The sequence below is a fragment of the Manacus vitellinus genome, unplaced genomic scaffold (assembly GCF_001715985.3).
Source record: "Manacus vitellinus isolate BGI_N305 unplaced genomic scaffold, ASM171598v3 scaffold_49_pilon, whole genome shotgun sequence".
NCBI lineage: Eukaryota > Metazoa > Chordata > Aves > Passeriformes > Pipridae > Manacus > Manacus vitellinus.
The window spans coordinates 2806961-2827507 of NW_021940603.1; the positions used below are offsets into that span (position 1 = coordinate 2806961).

Genomic DNA, 20547 nt, shown 5'->3' on the forward strand with positions numbered 1-20547 from the left:
ACTCGGTGTGCATATCCTTCCTATTGGTATGAAGGATAAAAAAAGGATCACCAGAAACTGGGTCTTTTTTCCCCTTCCAGACTCATATTCTCACAAGATTCTTTATGTTGTCTTTTGTGTCCAAATCAATTTTTTTTACTCTTTGCAGTATCATCTGTTTTGTTTTATAGTATTCCTCTGAGAGAAGCTATGGATCCATTATATTAGGAGGCAGTTTGGAGGCAGAGTGAGTTGCTGCCAAGAAGGCATTCATGTATGAGCATGTGAATGTGGGTGGGTGACTGAGATGTCCAAAAGGGACACTCGTCTGTGTTCCTTCAGCTACTTCTGTTCCAAAGATGATGTATATCTGTAAATAGAGCGAGATATATTTTGAATGTGCCCATGTTCTGCACCATTAGTTTTTTCACTGTTGGGAAACTAAACTGCAAGAATCTGAACATCTGCTACCACCTGCCAGCTCGAGTGGCTCAAAGAAGGCGTGACAACAGTTAAAAAAAGGCTACCTCTAAAACATTATCTTATTTTCTTTTTCCTGTTTTATTTAACTAAATACAGTCTCTTAATTTAGCTCAAAAATAACGTAGCTCGGTGTTGCTGTTAGTACCATGTGGAATGGTCTCTAGGACTTAAGGAAACCATTTAGTAATGACAGAGGAAGAGGGGAGTGCCAGAGCTGCACTTTCCACATCACGCTGTACAAGCACATGGTTAATGAACCCTTTGGATATATTATAAACTGATGTCTGAGTCTGTATTTTCCCCATCTATAGCAGCATGTGAAATACAGCTGAACTTCTCAAGTGTCACCCCAGCACATAAGACTTAGACCCCCCCCCAGTTATGATTGTTTTATGCTATTCCTCACAGGTGAAATATGTGCTTTTAAAATCCACGGACAAGAAATGCCCTTTGAAGCTGTAGTGCTGAACAAGACGTCTGGAGAAGGTCGTCTTCGAGCAAAGAGTCCTATTGACTGTGAGCTGCAGAAGGAATACACATTCATCATCCAGGCCTATGACTGTGGATCAGGACCAAGTGGAACCAACTGGAAGAAATCTCACAAGTGGGTGAAAATGAGGAGAATTTTTTTTTTTTTTGCTTAGGCATACGTTTGCTCTGTAGTATATTGAAGGGCTCTTTTTCATATTGTTGTCAGGTAGAAAGCAAATATAACAAAGATGAAACATTGTTGCAATATCCATCCATTTTTTTCACTCCTTTTTCCTTTTAGAAAATGTTTTTCTTTTTTGCTTGCTGCAGTTTGACCCATTCTACAGTGGTTCCAGTTAAAGCTTTTAATAGAATTCCTGTTCAAGTGGAGAAATGCATCTCAGGTTTTTTTCCATTCTTGCTTTCATGTTAAATACATTGACTAAACAGATCATCCAGGACAAGAAACTGGCTTTTAACTGATAATTACAAATTTTGAATAGGTTTTCTCTCTGTTCATCTCACTTCAAAAGGTAAAAACAGATAAATGACCCTCTTCTTTTAGTATATGTATGTCTCTGAGCTGCAGCAGGGTTTGCATTTGGACAGTGTGTTTCTGATCTCGGCTTTTGGACAGCAAGTCTCAGAGGAACTAAAATCCTCTGAAAGAGAGGTGTATTGAAGGTCAGTAGGTGGTACTTTTTGTTCTGGAGCCAGTTCTCTGCATAAGCTTAAGTGGTACAGGGCCTTCTTTTTCCCTTTTCATTCATGGAACTAATCTCCAGACCGTTTGTCATTAAAGATGAATTTAACTTACATGTAGATGTATAAGTGCTGTACAAATTGTTCATTTTGCTGAGAGCCATTTAAGTAAATGATTTATAGTAATCATTCTTCCTTTTCCTGATCCAGGACACATGACAATTAAAAATTTAATTAGGTCTATAATGCATGCTGAAGTTTTTCAGGATATTTAACAAGAATATGCATTTAGAAGGAAGCCTGCAATATCAAATAACTACCAAATCACAGAAACAGGTTTTGCTTCATAGTATTAAGTTTTATCATGTTTCCCTCTCTTATGTCAGTAACAAGCTGGTACATTCCACTTGTGGAAAATTTGGGTCTAATCTCAACTAACTGAAATGTGGCCCATCAACACCAGACTTTGTTACCCTTTCTTGTAATGTTTTTTACAGTAAACCCCACACTAAGCTACACCCCACATTAGCTACACTAATGGCTCTGCCACTGATCTCAGAAGTCCTTTCATTTCTCTGTCCCTCTGTTACTCTGCCTATCAAACTAGAGAGCAAATTTTTTCAAAGCAAGGCCTTTAGAGTTTACTCATTAAATACTAAAGACCTCAATGGGTTACATGTACAGTGTTGTAACTAATTAAAGGATTAGATAATTATAATCAGCAGAAGAAGCCTTATTTAATAGGAAAAATGTTCATAAACTGGCCATTTTTAGGCAGTGAATATGCAAGACTACTGTAATTTTCTTCCTCTCTCTTTGCTCATTTTACACTGCAATGGTATCATTGACTTCATTTTAAGAGACAGAGTGATTTTAATAGAGAGCACCATGAAGTCCTCTCCCTACAAGCAGTGGCAATAGACTTTTACTTAGTGCCACATTAAGATACCAAATTGAGTAAATTAAACATAGAAATTCAGTTATATCTCATTTTAATAGGTACTTACAGAGTTTTCTAGATATGTTTTGTTAGTCTTTTCAAGTGTTTTCAAAAGAAACTGTTAGTGAGGTGCCACGATAAATTAATTTTTCTCTTTGATGTCTTATTTGCTTATTCTAGGGCAGTAGTCCACATCCAGGTAAAGGATGTCAATGAGTTTTCACCAGCATTCAAGGAGAGCGTGTACAAGGCCACTGTGACAGAGGGGAAGATCTATGACAGCATCCTGCAGGTGGAGGCCATAGACGAGGACTGTTCCCCCCAGTACAGCCAGATCTGCAACTATGAGATTGTCACAACAGATGTTCCCTTTGCCATCGACAGGAATGGTGAGTGTGGAGAGTGAACAGTCCTTAGTTCTGGGACAGAGAGCAACAATTTCTGTAGGTGGTATAATTGCCTGTTGATACTACCTGGGAACCTGGCTTGAGTGTTAACTCAGGAGAGTAATCCTCTACTCATCACTGAGAATGAAGGAATTGTTACGCTGGGAAATTCCAGCCCTTTTAGGTAAGATTTGGGCAGAAAACAGCACAGAAATTTACTGTGGAAATTAAACCACCTGTTTTAGACGAGCAGTACGTTCCTCTGTCACTCAGTCCGTCCTCTTAATTGTCTCAGATCCAGTTTCTCATCCAAGTGATGGCATTTCCTAATGCAGCATGTAGTCCTACCTGACAGGGTTTATTCACTGGATTCTAGCTAGCCCCATTCCTCTGAGCTTTCTGGAGCAGACCCTGAATATAGAATTGACAATATTCGAGATGCATTTATTGATTGTTAAAATTTTAGGGTTGTGGGTCCACAGATGTGCCCATTTGTGAAGCTTCCTGAAGCAGGTCCATTATTCTGCAGTATGGAAGAAAATGTGCTTTGCAGAATTAGTACCATTTTTCGTGGGTTTTGGTTTTAGTTGTTTTTCTAATATATGTAGTATTATATAGAAAATAATAAACCATATAAAGTTTTCCACATGCAGCAGTTTTTGAGCTTGATGGCCCTCTATGTCAGCTTCCTCCTTTCCCCAGCCAATTTCTCACCAGGGAGCAGCACAGAACATGACACTGTGTTTGGGAGTGGTGGCTGGGTTCCATAAAAAGTGTGTGGAACATCTTCCCTCTCATTCTCCTCTTGCTTCAGACAACACAAAATAGTTTCCTGGGAACAAGCACCCTGTGTGCATACCTACCAGTGCTCTGATTTATCTTCCCTAGCAGAAGCATTTAATCCATGTTATATGTAAGAAAAGAGCACTGTTTGGAAGTTAAATCTGATTTTTGGCCAAATTGGAAATTGAAAGCATGCATGGAGCTCCTTTTTTCTCTGAGCAGACATTTTAATGTTGGGATTTTCTATAAAAGCTCTTTACCCTGTTCAAAAATTATTCATCTCTATTTGTGCAGTTCTTGCACAATGAGCAGCTGAGCATCACAAGGTAATAACCTGTTGGCATCAATAAATTGTAATGACATTGGGGAAAATGTTATTATACACTGGGAGGCAAGTATACGATATAGGAGGTATAATCATGATGAGTATGTTTGTGTTTGAGTAAATGAGGTCATCTGGCACAGTAATCTTTTGCCAGAGAATTGCACAAAGGATTTTTTACAGGAAGGGGGCATTTGGAAATGAGCAATTGCCTAGAAGCTTTTCCTCTCTGTGGACTTTTTTCTACCTGTGAGATTTCCCATTTTGTCATATAAGGAAGTTCTCCATGTTTCTGTTTGAAACTATTATTTTTCCAGAGCTCCGTGGGATTTGCCTCCTATGGGGCTGGGTACTTACACAAGTTTCATCATTTCATACCAGATTTGTGACAGATATCATGGATAAATAATACACTAAAATTAGCAGGATACAGAGTAGGTATTTCTACTGCTTGTGCTTTTTCAGCTCCTATCACACAGTGCAGCTGCCTCAGGAGTGATCATGGGTTTTTTACAGTCAGAGGCATGATCAAAAGCATGTGAAATGTCAGGAATCCTTGGTTACATCTTTGTCCTCGTGCCTGGGACCTGCTTTTCAGCAAAGGCAATGAGAAAATCATTGATTTAAACATGACTTTAAAGCCTACAGTGAATAATTGGTGTAAGGTTGTAATACTTGCAGTTTCTTGGCCATGAATTCAATTAATATTTTTTGATCTATTTGTTCACTAAAAGAACAGTGCTGCCACAACCAACAGTAATTGCAGTCTAATTTGCAAATTTTTAAGATAATGGTAATTGCTTAAACCTACTGGGATTAGAGACAGAGTTAGAATAGATGGTTACACTTTTATTTTGTGACAGAAATACGTTGCTTGGTTCCAACACATTTCACTGCTGAGAATGTCTCTCTGTGGCAGCTGATATAAACTTTCTCTGGTGCAAATTCTTTGGCAATGTGCCCATTTTTCCCCCTACAGGATGGCTAAAATAGGTGTATGAATTGCCTGGGGCTGCCTGCTAATACTGTGCGAATTAGGATTCTTGTTAATAGTTTTTTTTTACCCATTGTGAACTACAAATCTGGGTTCTTGTGTCTTCTGCAGGTTATAATTTTTTCTGCTTTTTAGTAATGTAAGTGTGGAATTTCATTGCCCAGCCAGAGTATAACCAGATGCCTACAATCAAACCTAAATATTGCAGGGGGCTCAAAAAGAAGGGATGAGGTGGGTGTGGTGGGTGGTGGTGAGGAAAACATGCCATTGTCTGTCCCAAGTGGTGGATTTTTTCACCACCAACATATGAAATGAACCAAGAACACAGGTCTGTAGAACGATGAACATACTATTCCATCAGCTCTTTTTATTTTGGCAGGTAATTGTCTTTTTAGACAGAACTTATTTTTTGTATCTACTTCCATGCATGGAGCATTTCATTGTCTTGAAAATTTATATTACACATCCTAAACCTTAGTAAGTTAGGCATCAAAAGGCACATAATATAAAGCTTCCCATTTGCATTTGGCAACTCTGGCCCTTGGTATGTGATTTCCTTGTTAATAAAATTACATTGTGTTATGAAACCATAGCACTAATAAAATTGACTCTTGTATATGATGAGCCTAACTTGGAGGGTAATGAGCTCTTAGGCATAAAATACAATCATGTAAAGGCAGAGGACAAATTTATGCTTTGCTATGCAAAGAACTGGGCCTAAAGGTATAAGTTATAATATGTTTTAAAGTACTATTGCATGCAGATTGGTGTAGTTTTCTTCTTGGCATAGAGTCCCAATCATCATGTCAGTTATTCTCTCAACTTTGTGTAGGCTTTTTTCAGGTGACAGAAAAATTAAACCACAACTCAGATCTGTTGTAATGCCAGGTAACAACATTTCTATGCATCTTGTGCATTTTTTTTATCAGGGATCATGGTCAGATGATCAGAGAACTCAGGTATAGATACAAATTCTGCCACAGCTCCAACCTACTCTCATCTCTAAAATGGGGTAACTATTATTTGCCACCCACCACTGGGAAGCACTTCACAAATATGTGTTCAGACTGTTCAATGTGAGGATGAGATACTGGCTTATCTGTCCAGTCAGTACAGGTTCTATCAGGTTACATATCTTAGAGAACAGAGGTGAACTGGACCTCACAAGGTCATCCTTTACAGCACTGAGACCTGTGGTAGGAGCTGTGTAAACTTCATGTGGTCAGAAAAGTAGTGAAACTTTAAAGCTAAGCATCTGCTATTAATTTTTCTGTTAAACCACAGACTCTTTCCAATTTCGTTGAAAAATTAACCTCTTTGACAAGAGGAAATTCTAATCCTTCAGTGGATTTATGGTCAAATAGAGCTCCTGGTGGCTCTTGGCCCGTGGAAATGTTGACCTGCCACTCCTGTGAGCAGGCTCGAGTCAGACCACTCATGTAACACTATCCCTCAGCTCTTGTAAGAGTTAGGAGATTCAGTTTTATACTTTTTATGCACACAGGAAGTAAATGTGGAATTTAAGCGGGAATTGCCATAGTAAATGAGCCAAATCTTTCCCCATTCTTGTGACTGCTCCAAAGTAAGGTGAAAGACAGCCATAAAAGAGGGATGTCTGTATCAACCTATCCCCAAAACTGGCCTTGAAGAAACAGAGCTGTAAATGTCTGTATCCTCAGGCAGGATTTGTTTTATTCTTGTAGTCATTTATCTGGTTTTTGGATTTTTAATCTGTTATACCTCTGGGTATTTCCAGGAAAAGGCAGATATTTAGGAAGAGTGGAAAAAAAGAATATTTTACGACCTAATTGTGAACTGTGTAGAAATATACTTACTTATCCCATTACATTTTTCTCTTTTTAACATTAATCACCCTATTTGTCTCTGGGTGACATGTAAATAGAAACTTTCAGACTATCGGCTCTAAAACCTTAATTAGTCTGTATTTATAGTGCTTCCCTTCTGTGTCTACTTTTTAATCATACTGATTAAATTGTTAAAAACCAAACAATCATAAAAGATCAGAGGTAACAAAAAAATTATTAGGAAATCAATAAACTATTGGGTAACATCTGCAAGACATCCAAATGACCTTCCAGAATAACACATAATAGGGAGGATCTTTGTAGTCCAAATCTTAAAAGACCACAATGGAATACAAATCTTGGAGGAGAGATTTAGTGAAATGTAAATATGTTGTAACGATTTATAAATCTTACAGGACAGTTAATGTGCCACACAAGTTCTAGCAGTCTGCTCATGTAGGTTCAGGCAATTTGGGTTTATTGAGAATTCTCTTTGCTGATTATGGACTAAAATAATACCAAAGAGAAGCAAATAGAGAAATACAAAGATTCGTGTAAGAAATAATATAATGCAGAAAGGAAAGAACAGCTGAGCAGATATCAAATCAGTAATTAAGTATACATAGTGGCAGCTTTTCATTAAATGCTCTTAGGCAGCTACTAATCAAGCAACTCAAGATCGTAAAACAGGTAGATTAAATTGTTTTGCCAATTGCTAATTCAAAAACAATGAGGTGGTTGGTATTGTAATTGCAGTTGCTTTTGTGGAGGGAAGAGGAGTCTACATGGCAGAACTAAACATGCCTGGTGAGATGAAGTGTACCCCAGAGACAGAACCACAGAAGCTGTAGGACACAGAACTGTTTCCATATTAGCCTTCAGCAGGTCTTCTGTTTCTCAACTTGAGACATAAAAGTAATGTGCTTGCTCTGAAAGGGAGGGAGACTCAAAGCCAACAGCAAATGGGGTATTAGGCCTGATTTTAACTGCAGATGTAAGTGAGGGTTTGTTTAGACTACAGATTTTGAACCTGAAGATGATGATAAATGCAAAAGAAGCCTTCCTTCAGGCCTGGCATGACAGTTTCAATTAAACTAATAAAGTTGGCTTTAATGTAGTAGTAGTAGAAAGAAAAGTGGTGGGCTCTGACAAGATAAGGAGTGTGTATCAGTGACAGAGACACCTGCTAATAGTCTTGTCAAACTAATGGAGGTTTAGTGAAAGACTTTTTTAAAGCATTTGCATTTATTTGCTTTCTCCTGTCTTTCATTCATTTGAATGAAAAGAAAAAAAAAAAGAAAATAAACCCCAAACCTGCAAACAATGCCTAACGTTGCATGCCTAACAGCAGATACTTTGACCAGCACCTGTGGGAATCAGTTCACTGTATTTGACTAAATTCCAGGATTTGAGGGCTCCCATTTCAAATTTTGCCCAAACAACTTGATTTTGCTGATCCTTGCTTGTAAGCAGTTATTATGTGTAGCATTGATCCAGTGTAAGTTCGTTTCTTGAATTCTAGAACAAAAATCCTCAAAGAGGTGATGTAACAAACAACTCTGAGCAAAAGTGTGAAACATATGAAACAGGCTGAAGTTTCAGCTTGTATAAGAAGTAAATTTCAGTGCAAATGGACAGAATTAAAATGCTGAACTTGTTAACAGCAAAAACATACACTCTGCACAGTACTCTTCCAGTGCTGCAGGAAGTACTCTAAGATCTTTCCCTTGCTTTCTGAAAGTTCCAATGTCTTTGTTCCTGAAACAGGTAATTTGTCACCTTTATATGTGTGTCAGGTTCAGCAGATAATCTCTGTTGTGTCTGAGTTTTATTTTCATGTGATAACTGTGCTCTTGTATCAAATACTGCTAACACTCTAATGCAGACGGTGATTCTGGGGCTCTTTCTATTTTTAAAACCCAGGGAAAGGAGTTAAAGGGCTAAAACGGTCTCTCATCCGAAGGGTAATATATTTTGGAAAAACAGGAAGATCCTTAGGCTGGGCAGATGCTCAGCAGTGGATCTCAGGAATGTGGCTGACATGTTAAAGCAATGTATTCTGTGACAATGTGGAAGAGGAGGGTGCACTTACTCATACTTTACATTTCAAGATGTGACTGCTAATTAGTCTTACTGTCTTACTTTAGAAAGTATTATTGAGCACATGTTTTCTAATATATTCATGCCCACATTATATCCCCAGCACCTTATATTTACCTAAGAACTTCTTTATTTTTCTGACTGATTGAAAGAAAATACTTCCTATTCCTCTTAACTGTCCTGCCTGTGGATGTCCCATGTGCTTCAGAGAGTCTGAAGTCACAAAGGACTTGATTAACCAGGACCCAAATGTTACAGTCTGTGTATGCTTAGCCAAGAATGAATCTCTGAATGTTTTCTTGCATTGAATCTGTAGGTAACATCAGGAACACCGAGAAACTCAGCTATGATAAACAGCACCAGTACGAGATAATGGTAACAGCTTTTGACTGTGGACAAAAACATGCAACAGAAGATGTCTTAGTACGAGTTAATGTCAAACCAGTGTGCAAGCCAGGCTGGCAAGGTAAGATTTAATAGCTTATCTATTTTCATTTTTTTTGTTGTTTAAATTTCTTTTCTTTGTTTTTTTTTCCTCCCCCTCACAGTAAGGAAAGTGGGGTGCTTATTACAGTTGTATGTAAAACTTACTATTTCTTATGCTCCATTCCAACAAAGTGGATAATAATCCTATGGTTGTTTACATTTTTCATGTTTCTTCTCTAGTCAGAACAAAGAACAGACTAGAAAAAGGGAGTAAGACAAATTTCTTTTCTAATAAACTGCCTTATAATTCAGTCTGAGCATACTGGAAAGTGAAAAAAATGCTGATGATTTGCCTTTATCTTACTATTCCTTAAAATAAAACTCTTGAAGCCACCATGAGAAGGTACTTTTCCCATGTGAGCCAGAGTTGTTCAGATTATCTTGTTCCAGGTACAAAATTGGCTTTCAGGAGCATTTATGAGTCAGGACACACTCACCTGGCAGTGGGAGCGAAAGGCATTTTCTATGCTGATTACTGTCTTCATATTGAGACATTTCAGGAGGAACTGATTTTCTAAAAAGGTTATAAGGATCCACACTCTGTCTGAAAAGGAGAAAACCCCAGCTGGCAATGTGCTAGGAAGATAGATATGCCACTAATTACAAGGAATTAAGATGAAAATGAGGACTGGATTAGGGACAAACCAATTGGATGTAACCACATTATGCAGATGCCGTTCAGGACTAACTTGACCTTCATAACTGTAATTTTTAACCTGAATGATTGAGAAGGAAAAAATCAGTTTGGCTGTTGTGCTTAAAGGTAAATTGGCAGATTGACATTTAGAAGGAAAAAAAGGTTTTCTTTGTAAAAGGAGCAGCCCTGGTCTAGAGGACCTTGTAATGACATGTTTGCATGTCATTGATTCCATTTTCACAGTCCTCACTGAGAGCAGAACTGCATTTCAATTCTTCAGGCATGTACTAGTTCCCCACCTACCCCAAGTACTTTGAAGAACATTTTTGTTGAAAAAAATATGATACCTATGAACTATTTCCACATTTTCTAACTGATCTTATTGTTCAAAACCCCATGATTTATTCTATAAAACCAATATGGGCTTTTTACACTGTGGAAATGTTCTGTTTCCATTTTATGGAGTTATCTCAAATAAATGAAATACTCCCAGATTAGCTTGGAATTTTTATTTAAGTGGGTGCAATTGATGATTATTTTTTAAAATTTCCATATTACTTCCATATTAGATACTTTACTGATTGAATAATTTTTGCAAAAATACCTATTAATGGTGTTTAAATGGTGTTTAATGATGTTTGTATTGCCCATTATTGTCATACTTAGTTCAAACATCATTATAGGACAGATGGTTGTTACTGGTCCCATGGGGTGCTAATAGACACCAGGTAGAAACAACCTCAAATCAGGTTTGGTTGGTTTTGGGGTTTTTTTTGATGCTTGTTTATATATAGTGTTTATAAGGTATTTAAGATTTTAATGAGAAGCTGGAATTCAACCATTGTTCTTTTATGCATATAAAGTTTATTTTCTTCTCTTCTACAAGTCAGATCTTTGTGGGGCTCGTGTTTGGGTTAACACTAAGTACTCAATATGAGAGGCTGCCAGGTTGTTGTTTTTTCCTGTAATGGTGAACAAATAGAGAAAATAGCATATACACAAAGCAACAAATCAACAAAAAACAATCCAGTATGTGAGAGTTTAAAGCAGCTTGTCTAAAGCATCTCAGATGGTAAAGGATATGCCTTGATAGCACTCATTTTTGTTTATTTCTGTGGAAATTTGGCATGAATAGTCATTCTCCCTTGTGGTCTGATGAAGCTTTATGATAGGCCTTTATCATAGGTAAAGTAAGAATATGAAATAGCTCAATATGTTCTGCTCCATCTTATTCCATGTCATCCATATGGGATTATAATTTACCATCTGTCAAACAGGTGACACCTCCCTGGCATGTCCCCAGGTCAAAGAGCAGCAAGTGCAAGGGAATATGTTTCCTACTCTGAGTATAAGGTCTTTAGATAAACAATTGGGTAGGTAGGGCTTTAGTTCTTAATTACTAAGTCATTAATCTTAACTTGAAAATGAACTGCAACATAATACTTCCAGAAATTTATACATTTCTCTCAAGGAGATTTTTTTATGCCTATTTATTTTTAAAGATGAAGAAATTCATAGATGTGATGTTGTTTTCCACTTTGATCCAATATCTGTAAAAATTAAGTGTTGCTAGGAAAAAAAAAAATCAAATAAGCAAAACTTACTAAGATTATTTCCAGTATTTAAAGAGACTAGGAATGAAGGATATTTATAGTGTCCTTTCTTCCCTGTGTTTGTCACTCTGTGACCTCCCCACGAAGGGGTAGCCAGCAGGTATGCTCCATCTTCTATGAAATAATGCTATGTTTGTAAAGATTGGATGACTAAGGGAGGTAAAATAATGGGAGGTTTTTTGACAGAAAAGATAAATATTCTGACTCTTTGGTTATAATATAGAAGTTGCTAAAATACTACATGTGATTTTTTTTCTCTTGTTCTTCAGTGTTAGCTTGAACAAATAAATACTTTGAATTTCAATTTATAGCATTGGCACCTAGTTCTTAAAAGTTAATGGCTTTTGTAATTTGAAATACTGTGCATTTTTTATGCAACTGTCATGAATAGAGATCATAGCAGTCTAATGCAAATTCAGTGTTAAAAATTTCAGTGCAACAGGTTTCAGTGTAGATGCCCTTCAAATAACCTCCACTGTGCAGGGCTAGGACAGGGGAGAATAGGCTTTATATAAAACAATGTACAAAATTATTGCTGTTTCTCGAGGCCTGCTCTATGTGACTGACATGTATAGCAGAGCAAATAAGACTCAACAACCTAAGGTGCTGTTTTTTAGTCAATATTCCCTTGGGTAATAGCACTGGAGTCTTCATTAAATCCAGGAGCTACTCCTTACTCTCTGATGATAGACATTAATATACAAACAACAAGCATTCCCACACAGACATTTTCAGCAAAAAAGCCTCCTCTCTACTAAGAGGCTACTTTAGAAACAAACTGACATCAAACCATTCTGAGATTACTCTAAAATGCTATTAGTATCCTAAGCAAGGATAAAAATGTAAATCAATGAACTGAATTAATTCTTAATCAGTTATTTTAATTGGAATTTCTCATTGGTGGGTTTTGTCTACTGACTTTTAGAGCTGTGCTACGAATTCTCTTTGTGATAGCTGTGTTTGCATTTCCATGATTTTTAAACAGTGCAGTGATTACTTAGTGCCAGGTAAGTAAAGAGACTACATTATAATGGAAAGCTAAATCATAGTATTTTCTACACCACCTGCAGTTGAAGATACTTTGAGTTTTTGTTTAAAATATTTCTTAAACACAATTACTGAGTTTCCATAATAAGGAATATCTTAGTCACATTCCCTGGGGTTCTGTCCACCCCTCCAGGGCCCTGCCTTTGTTTCAGTTCTATGGACACAAAGCACACACTACATGATTTTCCTGTAGATTCACTTCCATTGTGGTTCCTTTCACTGCAGTAGTTTTAATGTCACAAATACAGAGTTCTGTAAAGTTACATCTGCCTTATGCAAAGCAGAGTAGATGGACTTGTGGCAACACAGTACTAAATATCCATATGGTATTTTCATTAAAAAGTGTAAGGTGAAATTAGAGTCAAAGCCCTGCAATCTAAACCAGGTTTCCTTTAGCTCATTTATGGTACTATAATATTGTCTTGTCTTGTTTCTGCTACTTTTAGGAACAGTCTTCACAAAACTCTTACCATCCCTGTGTAGTGGGATAACAAATATAACAAATGGGAATTAAATATAAACCAGTGTGCTGAAAGATGCAGGATAGCAGAAAATTGAAAACAATTTTTCCTATACCGAGCTCTCTGGTGAATGATCTATTATGTGGGGAGAAAATAGAATTTAACCATCCAAAAAGGAAGGGCAGAATCATGTCCCCAGAAACTTAAAATAATATGTTTTGAGACTGTTAAAGGTCTGCTCAATTACTGACAATTAAATCACAAGTCAGGTTGCTCCCTAGAATGTTATTAAGTTTGGACAGGAAATAGTTATTAAAACAAAAAAAACTCCTTTAAACCAACCAGCTGAATACCTCAGTAAAGTATCAGAGAACTCTGCTTTCCTCAAACAAAGAGGCAAGGCTGAATGTGTTTCTTGGGGAGTTAAGTATGTAGCAAAGACAACAGTCCAAAAATTAGAAGTCACGTTGGCTCCTCTCTCCTCTTCTTATAAAGAAGACTTTTTTTTTCCTGCCAAATTTCATATGGCCTTGCATAAGCAATGGTGACAAATATCTGTTTTAAAAGACAATTACTCTGATTAGAAAACAGGATTTCACAGTATCCAGCCTTGAGTGTTTTACCAAACTGAAAAGATATACACACACACCTAACTAGCTCAGGTAACAAAATAAAGTTGAAGTTCTTTAAAAATTCATCTTAAAAAAAGAGATGTTCCTGAAAAATTCACTAAGTTTCTAAATAGTGTTTACTTAAAAATAGGTTTGAAATAAAGGCTTCTCTTTGTTTATTCACCTAATAGATTCTAAAAATATTCAATGAAGGTAGTTAAAGTATCAAACATAGTGCATGTCCCTTCTTTTCTAAGGCATGTAGGGCTCACTTGGGTGACCTAGGGCTTTGCCACCACCAAAAGGCACATTCCTACCACCTCTTTAATGTTGAATAGTCATTCAGAGCCCATGTACAGGTCAGGTCAGCTTGTATTTCCTCCTGAAATAAAATCTTTCTTTTGTACAGAGAAGGGCAGGACCTTTTATTTTAGTAGCAGAGTGATCTTAGATCACTAAGTCAACATACATCACAGGTGCTATTTGCAGTAGATGCTGAGTGATTTCAGGAGGGTGTTCATGTGGGCTTTTAGTAAGGTGCAATTACTGAGGAAAACCAAAACTGCATTGGCTTTTGTGCTGCCAGTGCTTTTAACAAGGAGGAATATGATTACTAAAACAATTGGCTTTAGGAGGGTGGTCAAGTGCAGAAACCTTGCTTATGAGAACAATATTCCTAGTCTTCAGGAACTATTTTAAAGGGCTAAGTATTTTCTGCAATAAATATAAATTAATTTCTATTATTCTTGTGCACATACCTAGCAGTTTAAGATACAATGCCTGGGTTGTCTTAGCTCTAAGATATTTACCAATATTTTTAAATATTAAATTTATTGCAAAGCAGGGAGTCTTTATGCCAATCTAGGCTTGGCACTGCTGTGCATGCATTAGCCATACATCCTTCAAACAAGGTAATCATAATGAAATACTTACATTTGGCTATTAACTTGAATGGCACCATTTTAGTAGAAAACCCATTCTAAATAATCACTCCAGGCATTTGAAAATTAACTGAACTCCTGAGTACTATTGATTTCTAAACTTAAAATTTACATATGTTCATACTTCTTTATGTATTTGTATCAACAGTATTGGTTTTTTGACTACCAGATGTATTTAGAGAAAGCAGTTGTACCTGTTTCAGTCTAAGATTTGCTCTCCTTCCCTCAGTAAGTTCTGTGTATGCATTACAGCTAAATACATCTTCCCTGAGCACTCCAGGAGATTTCATGTGTTTCTTACTGAAGATACAGTGCTTTATATATTCCAAGTCTACCTTTCTTTTGCCTGGCTGTATCAGTCTGGTGGGTCATGGAAATGATGTTCTTGTCTTAATAGGATCAGCTCCTTTTCTACTTGTCATTTTTCAGTGATGTCTCACCAGTTTGCTGAAGTTCCTGAGCATGAGCTGGCACTTTGTATCATTACTGCTAAGCACTATTTCTGTAACACCAGTTCTCAAGGTCATCTTATTCTGTGCTTGGGATATCCTCTTTCTGTATTGACTTCTAATGGAGCATTACCTTCTGTTCTTTTCCCTAGCAGAAGTAACTAACACAGTCCTGGTTTTGAGCCAAGACAGCAAATGGAAATATCAAATAACACTCCCAAGGCAGACTCACCCAGATCATTCCCAGTTACTTCCATGTGTACCATGAATTTTGCATTTTCACAGTAACCCATTATTGCCCTCTCTGTAGGCAGTTCTGCTTAAATACTAATAATTTCAGCTGAAATACTAAAGCCTGCCTTTCCTATCTTTACTGATACAAGTAACCATTCATTTTAGAGCTGTTTAACTAGATTCTAATTTCCATGTACCTCTGTGAAAGATGACTTTGTTCACATTTCTACATTTACAACCACAAAAAAAGTCTTTTCCTTTTTTTAATTTTAACTGCAAGATCTCCATGAGCTTCGTTGAAGAAATTTTTTTCATTGAGAAATTTCTTATCTCCAAGGTGTAGCTGGCAGCTGGTGGTTCCATTAACTTTTCCCAGAACCTAAAGCACTAAGGGATATCCAGTTAGCTTCGAAGCTTTTCGCTATAATTTTTTTTTCTCTGCATGTATAAGGTTCCACATATTCTTAGATAGACCACGGCCTTAAGAATTGAAGACTTTCCACACAAGTTTTGACATAGTTCATTGATTTCAGTCCCTAGTCCATGCAGTTTTTTCAGAGTCTGTCTCAGAATCTGAGAAGCATTTTGCACATTCTTCAGTAGAGCCATTAGAATTCTCTGGCCACCTCTAAAGCTGGTATAAGGGAGCAGCAAGAGCAAGGTTAATTCCTAAAGAACAGGAGCCATTTGTAATAACGGAGCTGGCAGACCCTTCCTCACCAAGGGTAGCCCCTCACCCCCCTGAGGGGAGCCAGGTTTAGCCCCAGTCCTCAGGGGAGGAGGCAGGTCTCAGGAAGTGTATCCACAGAGTGGGGATCAGGTCGGGGGGCAGGTCGATGGTGATGAGGTTGGGCTGTCAAACCAGAACACCAAGTCCAGGCTTGACTTTTGGATAAAGAGACCCCTTGGCCAGCGCTGTGGCTGAGCTGGAGACAGAACCCCTATGTACCATGAGTCAGGCCAAGCCTGATGGGGCTGAGCTAAAACAGGGCTCTTGGCCCACTGGTGCAGATGGAGGCCCCTGGTGAGGCTTGTGGAGGTTCATTAGGGCTTATTAGTGCCCATGGGGCTCTGACTCTGCAGGAAATATCTGTTATTGTTGAAGTGCAATCTCACAGCAAATAACAGCTTAACCTAGGCTGTTGTTTCATATTTTTAGATGGTTATGTGCTTATTTTGCATAATTAGGCACATTAGGGCTTGGGACTTTATGACTTGATGGAGAATTCAGTGTCACTAGGTCAAGCACAACAGCTATGCCATTATGGTTCACTAACTCCTCCAACAGCAGACTTTACTACCATCCTGTACTAGTACAAATTTCTGTCTCTTTTTTTGGTTTTGCTTGTTTTTTTTTTTAAACTACCAACATGCTGTAGACAGAAAAGGTGTATATGAATGTTTGTTTATGCTTTGAGATATGCATTCAAATCTCTTAGCAAACCATGGTGCCTTAGAGCTCTGGACATTCACTTGAGTCTTCTCTTTGCTGTGGAGGACCTTTAACTGAGTCAGACCTTCTGATTATCATTTCCTTAATAAATCACTCATTTCACATACTTTAGGAGTCCTGTCACTTGTATGTTACTGGCTTGTAGATTGGCTGTCAAACCTAAAAATGTTTATTAGCCTTCTTTTACTTATTTTATGACTGGTGGTGCTGGATGTGAAACTGATACTTTCTCCTCTTAAAAATTATCTGAACTTTAATGATTACTTCGCAGTGTTGGTTAAAAACATTAATATTTTATGTATATGTGCATGTGTGTATACGTGTATGTGTATTCATATATGTATGGATATAAGTACATTATATACATATATATGTTAATTTAAAATGTGGGAAATAGATGTGTGTGTTTAATTAAAGAGAATTTTTTTTTTCTGTTAGTGGTGGCTGCTTGACCCTTTAAAACCTAGCAATTGTATTATATTCCAGGCATCACACTGAGCCATTGATCCTGCTGATGGTCACACTGTGATTTGTGGCCAGTTAACCAGGGGACATCTGACCTTATCCACTCCCTTGTGAAATATTCCATTTCATGAATGTGAAAATGCTTAGACAACCTGACTGGTCTGGATTTTTTAAGCCGTTCAGGATCTTCACAGAAACAAAGGGATCTAAGAAAGGGCCAGGCATGCAGGCACTGCCAGTCTTTTTGCTGACTTTCTTTCTGAGATGACACAGCATAACAGATGATCCATTTTAACATTCATGATATAATTTAAAATTAAAATAATAATGTTAGCTCAGTTTTGTCCCGTTTTAAACTGTGTCAAGAAACAGAATTCAGAATTTCTTGATAAATCTGTTGCAAGGCTAAGGTTTCCTTTTTTGCCAGTACAGATGTTCCTTTTTCAGAATTTTGAGGAGGATTAATCAGGAAACAAAGGAACTGAACAGTTAATGTGATTGCTTTGTGTGTCTTTGAGTTTTGGGGTTTTTTTCCATATGGAAATTAAAATCCTCTGAAATTAATTTTTTGAGATTGGCACAATTTGTAAGTCCTTAAATATAGAGAAAATGCTGCCCAAGAGAAAATATGCAGGAACTGTTACCCAGGGTCTGTTTTGCGAAAAAGTCCCTTATCTGAGCTCAAAGTGGAAATTCAAGTACCAAAGTGCTTCCATTTTGGAAATGTCTTATGGCCATTGATCTTTCCCACATGGAGAATGCCTGACTGTACAGCAGTTTATTGAGAGGCTGCAGCACGTGATATTCTGGCAAGATGCACTTTCTGGTAAATTCATGACATTGAAAGAAAATCGTAGTTTTGTGAGGACAGTGCACTGCTCTTCCAAATGTCATTGTACACCATCTAGAGTTGCCTGGCTACTGCTTTTAAGATACAGAGAGTTTCAGGGATCATGAAAGCAAGTGTACTTTTGGCAAAATTATGGAGACATTCTGATTTTGTGAAGTGGTTTTGTGTTGTTTTGTTTAATTTTTATTTATTCTGAATTGTTTCAGATTTTCAAATTAATAGAGAGAAAAATATTTAATTAAAAAACCCACACTTCAGCAAAGCTGTGAAGTGTATATATTATCAAAAAAAAACAGAAAAACAACAATACAAAAAACCCCAAACCATAAAAAAAGGCAGCAGAGTAACCTCTAGCCAAGTCTCCAGACTACATGGATAGCACAGATGTGAAGATGCTGCAGAGGAAACAGAAGAGATACCAATTACATTGCTCTGGGAACCTTATGTTCCAGCTATTACACAGAGATGCTGCAGAGACTCACTAACAGCACCACATAAATTTTATCTTTCATTTAGTCACCAAGATGCACATCATCAGTCCAGCATGAGAGAAGTTTTGCATTTCACTGAGTTACAATTGTCTTTAATTACATTGCCATCGTTTTTAATGTCATGAGGTGGAATCAAAGTTTATAGCCACACACATGTAGGAGACATGAATCAGATCACTCCTCTGCACCAGTGCCATCCTCCTTCAAGGAAAAAAATCAGATTAAATGCTTCTTAGTGTCAACTAGCATTAGAAATGAATCAGAATTTAAAACATGGATCACAAAGAAAGTCATGTATAGAAAATGTTAAGTGTAGAGATCAAGGTAAGTCTCTACATTATCTTTCTGTTAAAAGGGATATTTATTTAGTGCATTGGGACTTACTTTTAAAGGCTCAAACTCTCACTGAAGTTTGATCCATTTTGATCTTGGAATAGTTTGAATATTTCAGAGATGAAGATCCAAGTGTACGCAGTTTGCTTGTAACTGATGAAATCTGAGCCACAAACTTGACATGGTGATGTTTACACTCTAATATTGTGTTGTAGGTCTAATCCAGCTGGGGCTCTCTTATATTGTCCGGAGCAGTTTTGTGCCACAAGTGACAAGCAAAAGCCTCCTGAATTTAAAAATCCAAACAAAGGCTGCAGGACTAAACAGTGCTAGTTTTATTCAGATTTTCCCCATGGGATTAGTTTTCTCCCCTGACTGAGGAGACAGTACTTACTTTCCTAAACTTGCACTGTAACATGGTGGTGTAGCGGGTTTGTGTCAAAGGAAGAGCCCTGCTGGTTGGGTTTAGCTAATCTAAGTGCAGCCTACCAGTTCAGGTGGGATTGCATATCTTCTGACTGTTTGCATAATAGACACATTTTAAGATACATCTTTTAAATATCCGAATTCAGAGGCTTTTGCAGACTCGGGTTACATGAGACATTTCCTCTGAGTCAGTTCTAGAGGAATGGAAAAAGTGCCACCGCATTCCTGAAGGGAAGGTGCTGATCTTTTTAGTAAATCCAAGGTAGGATATTATTCTGGAAGAAAGAAAAATAACAGTTTTCACCCCGTTCAAAATGAAATTAAACACTTGGGTTATTCTCAAAATAAGCTCTTCATATTGCCACCATATTGCTTGTTCTAATTTAAGTACTTTCCAACATTCCTAACTACTGGTGGTGAGATCCAGAGGCAGCTGTTGCTGCCTTTGAGGGCTGTTCTGCTATCACAGGGTTGTATAGTACTCCAATATTGCCTCATGCCTGCCTGGGAATGCCTTCAGCATGGAGAGGAACTTCCTGGCAGACTCCTAAATCTGCAGTAAATCAGTGAAAGTAGTACTGGTGGGGTTTAGGATGAGCACTGGTCTATGACAATGCAGTGGGCCCAGTTACAAAGACACTTGTTCAAGTCTAGTTGATGTTTAACAATTTAGAGCTGAGATAAATGTGAGTGATTTAGAACGTGCAGGGTTTATGATCTCTGGGTACAAATTACCACTTCTGCCAAGCCGAAAGGTAAGACCATGGAACAAAACACCTCTTCCAATCCATGTGGCAGAAACAGAGGGCTTCCATTATTCTTCCTTGTGAGCAGTGGCATTTTGTATGGTATGGGTTTTATAAGAATTTCTTCATATAACTGGCGGTGAGTGTGCAGTTGCAGATATATTACAGTTAAAAATTCAGTCACATCTCACATTCACTTATGAATATTTTGCATGAGTGCCGGTTAATTTGATATAGCTGAGAAATTAAAATGGGCTGAAAGCTGCTGAAATAGTCAGAAATGTTTCATATATATATATATGACTTTCTTTATTTTCTCTTTTGGGCAGATGAATATAA

General features: G+C 37.5%; 1 protein-coding gene across 1 annotated transcript in view; it reads left to right on the forward strand.

Moving 5' to 3' along the window:
• CLSTN2 (calsyntenin 2) overlaps positions 1-20547 on the forward strand; it is a 333066-nt gene that overhangs the window by 252623 nt on the left and 59896 nt on the right. Inside the window, exons 3-5 of the mRNA XM_029962672.1 lie at positions 871-1066; positions 2756-2964; positions 9282-9431. Coding sequence (XP_029818532.1) covers positions 906-1066; positions 2756-2964; positions 9282-9431 — 520 coding nt within the window. The 5' untranslated portion in view covers positions 871-905. The remainder of the gene's footprint in view (positions 1-870; positions 1067-2755; positions 2965-9281; positions 9432-20547) is intronic.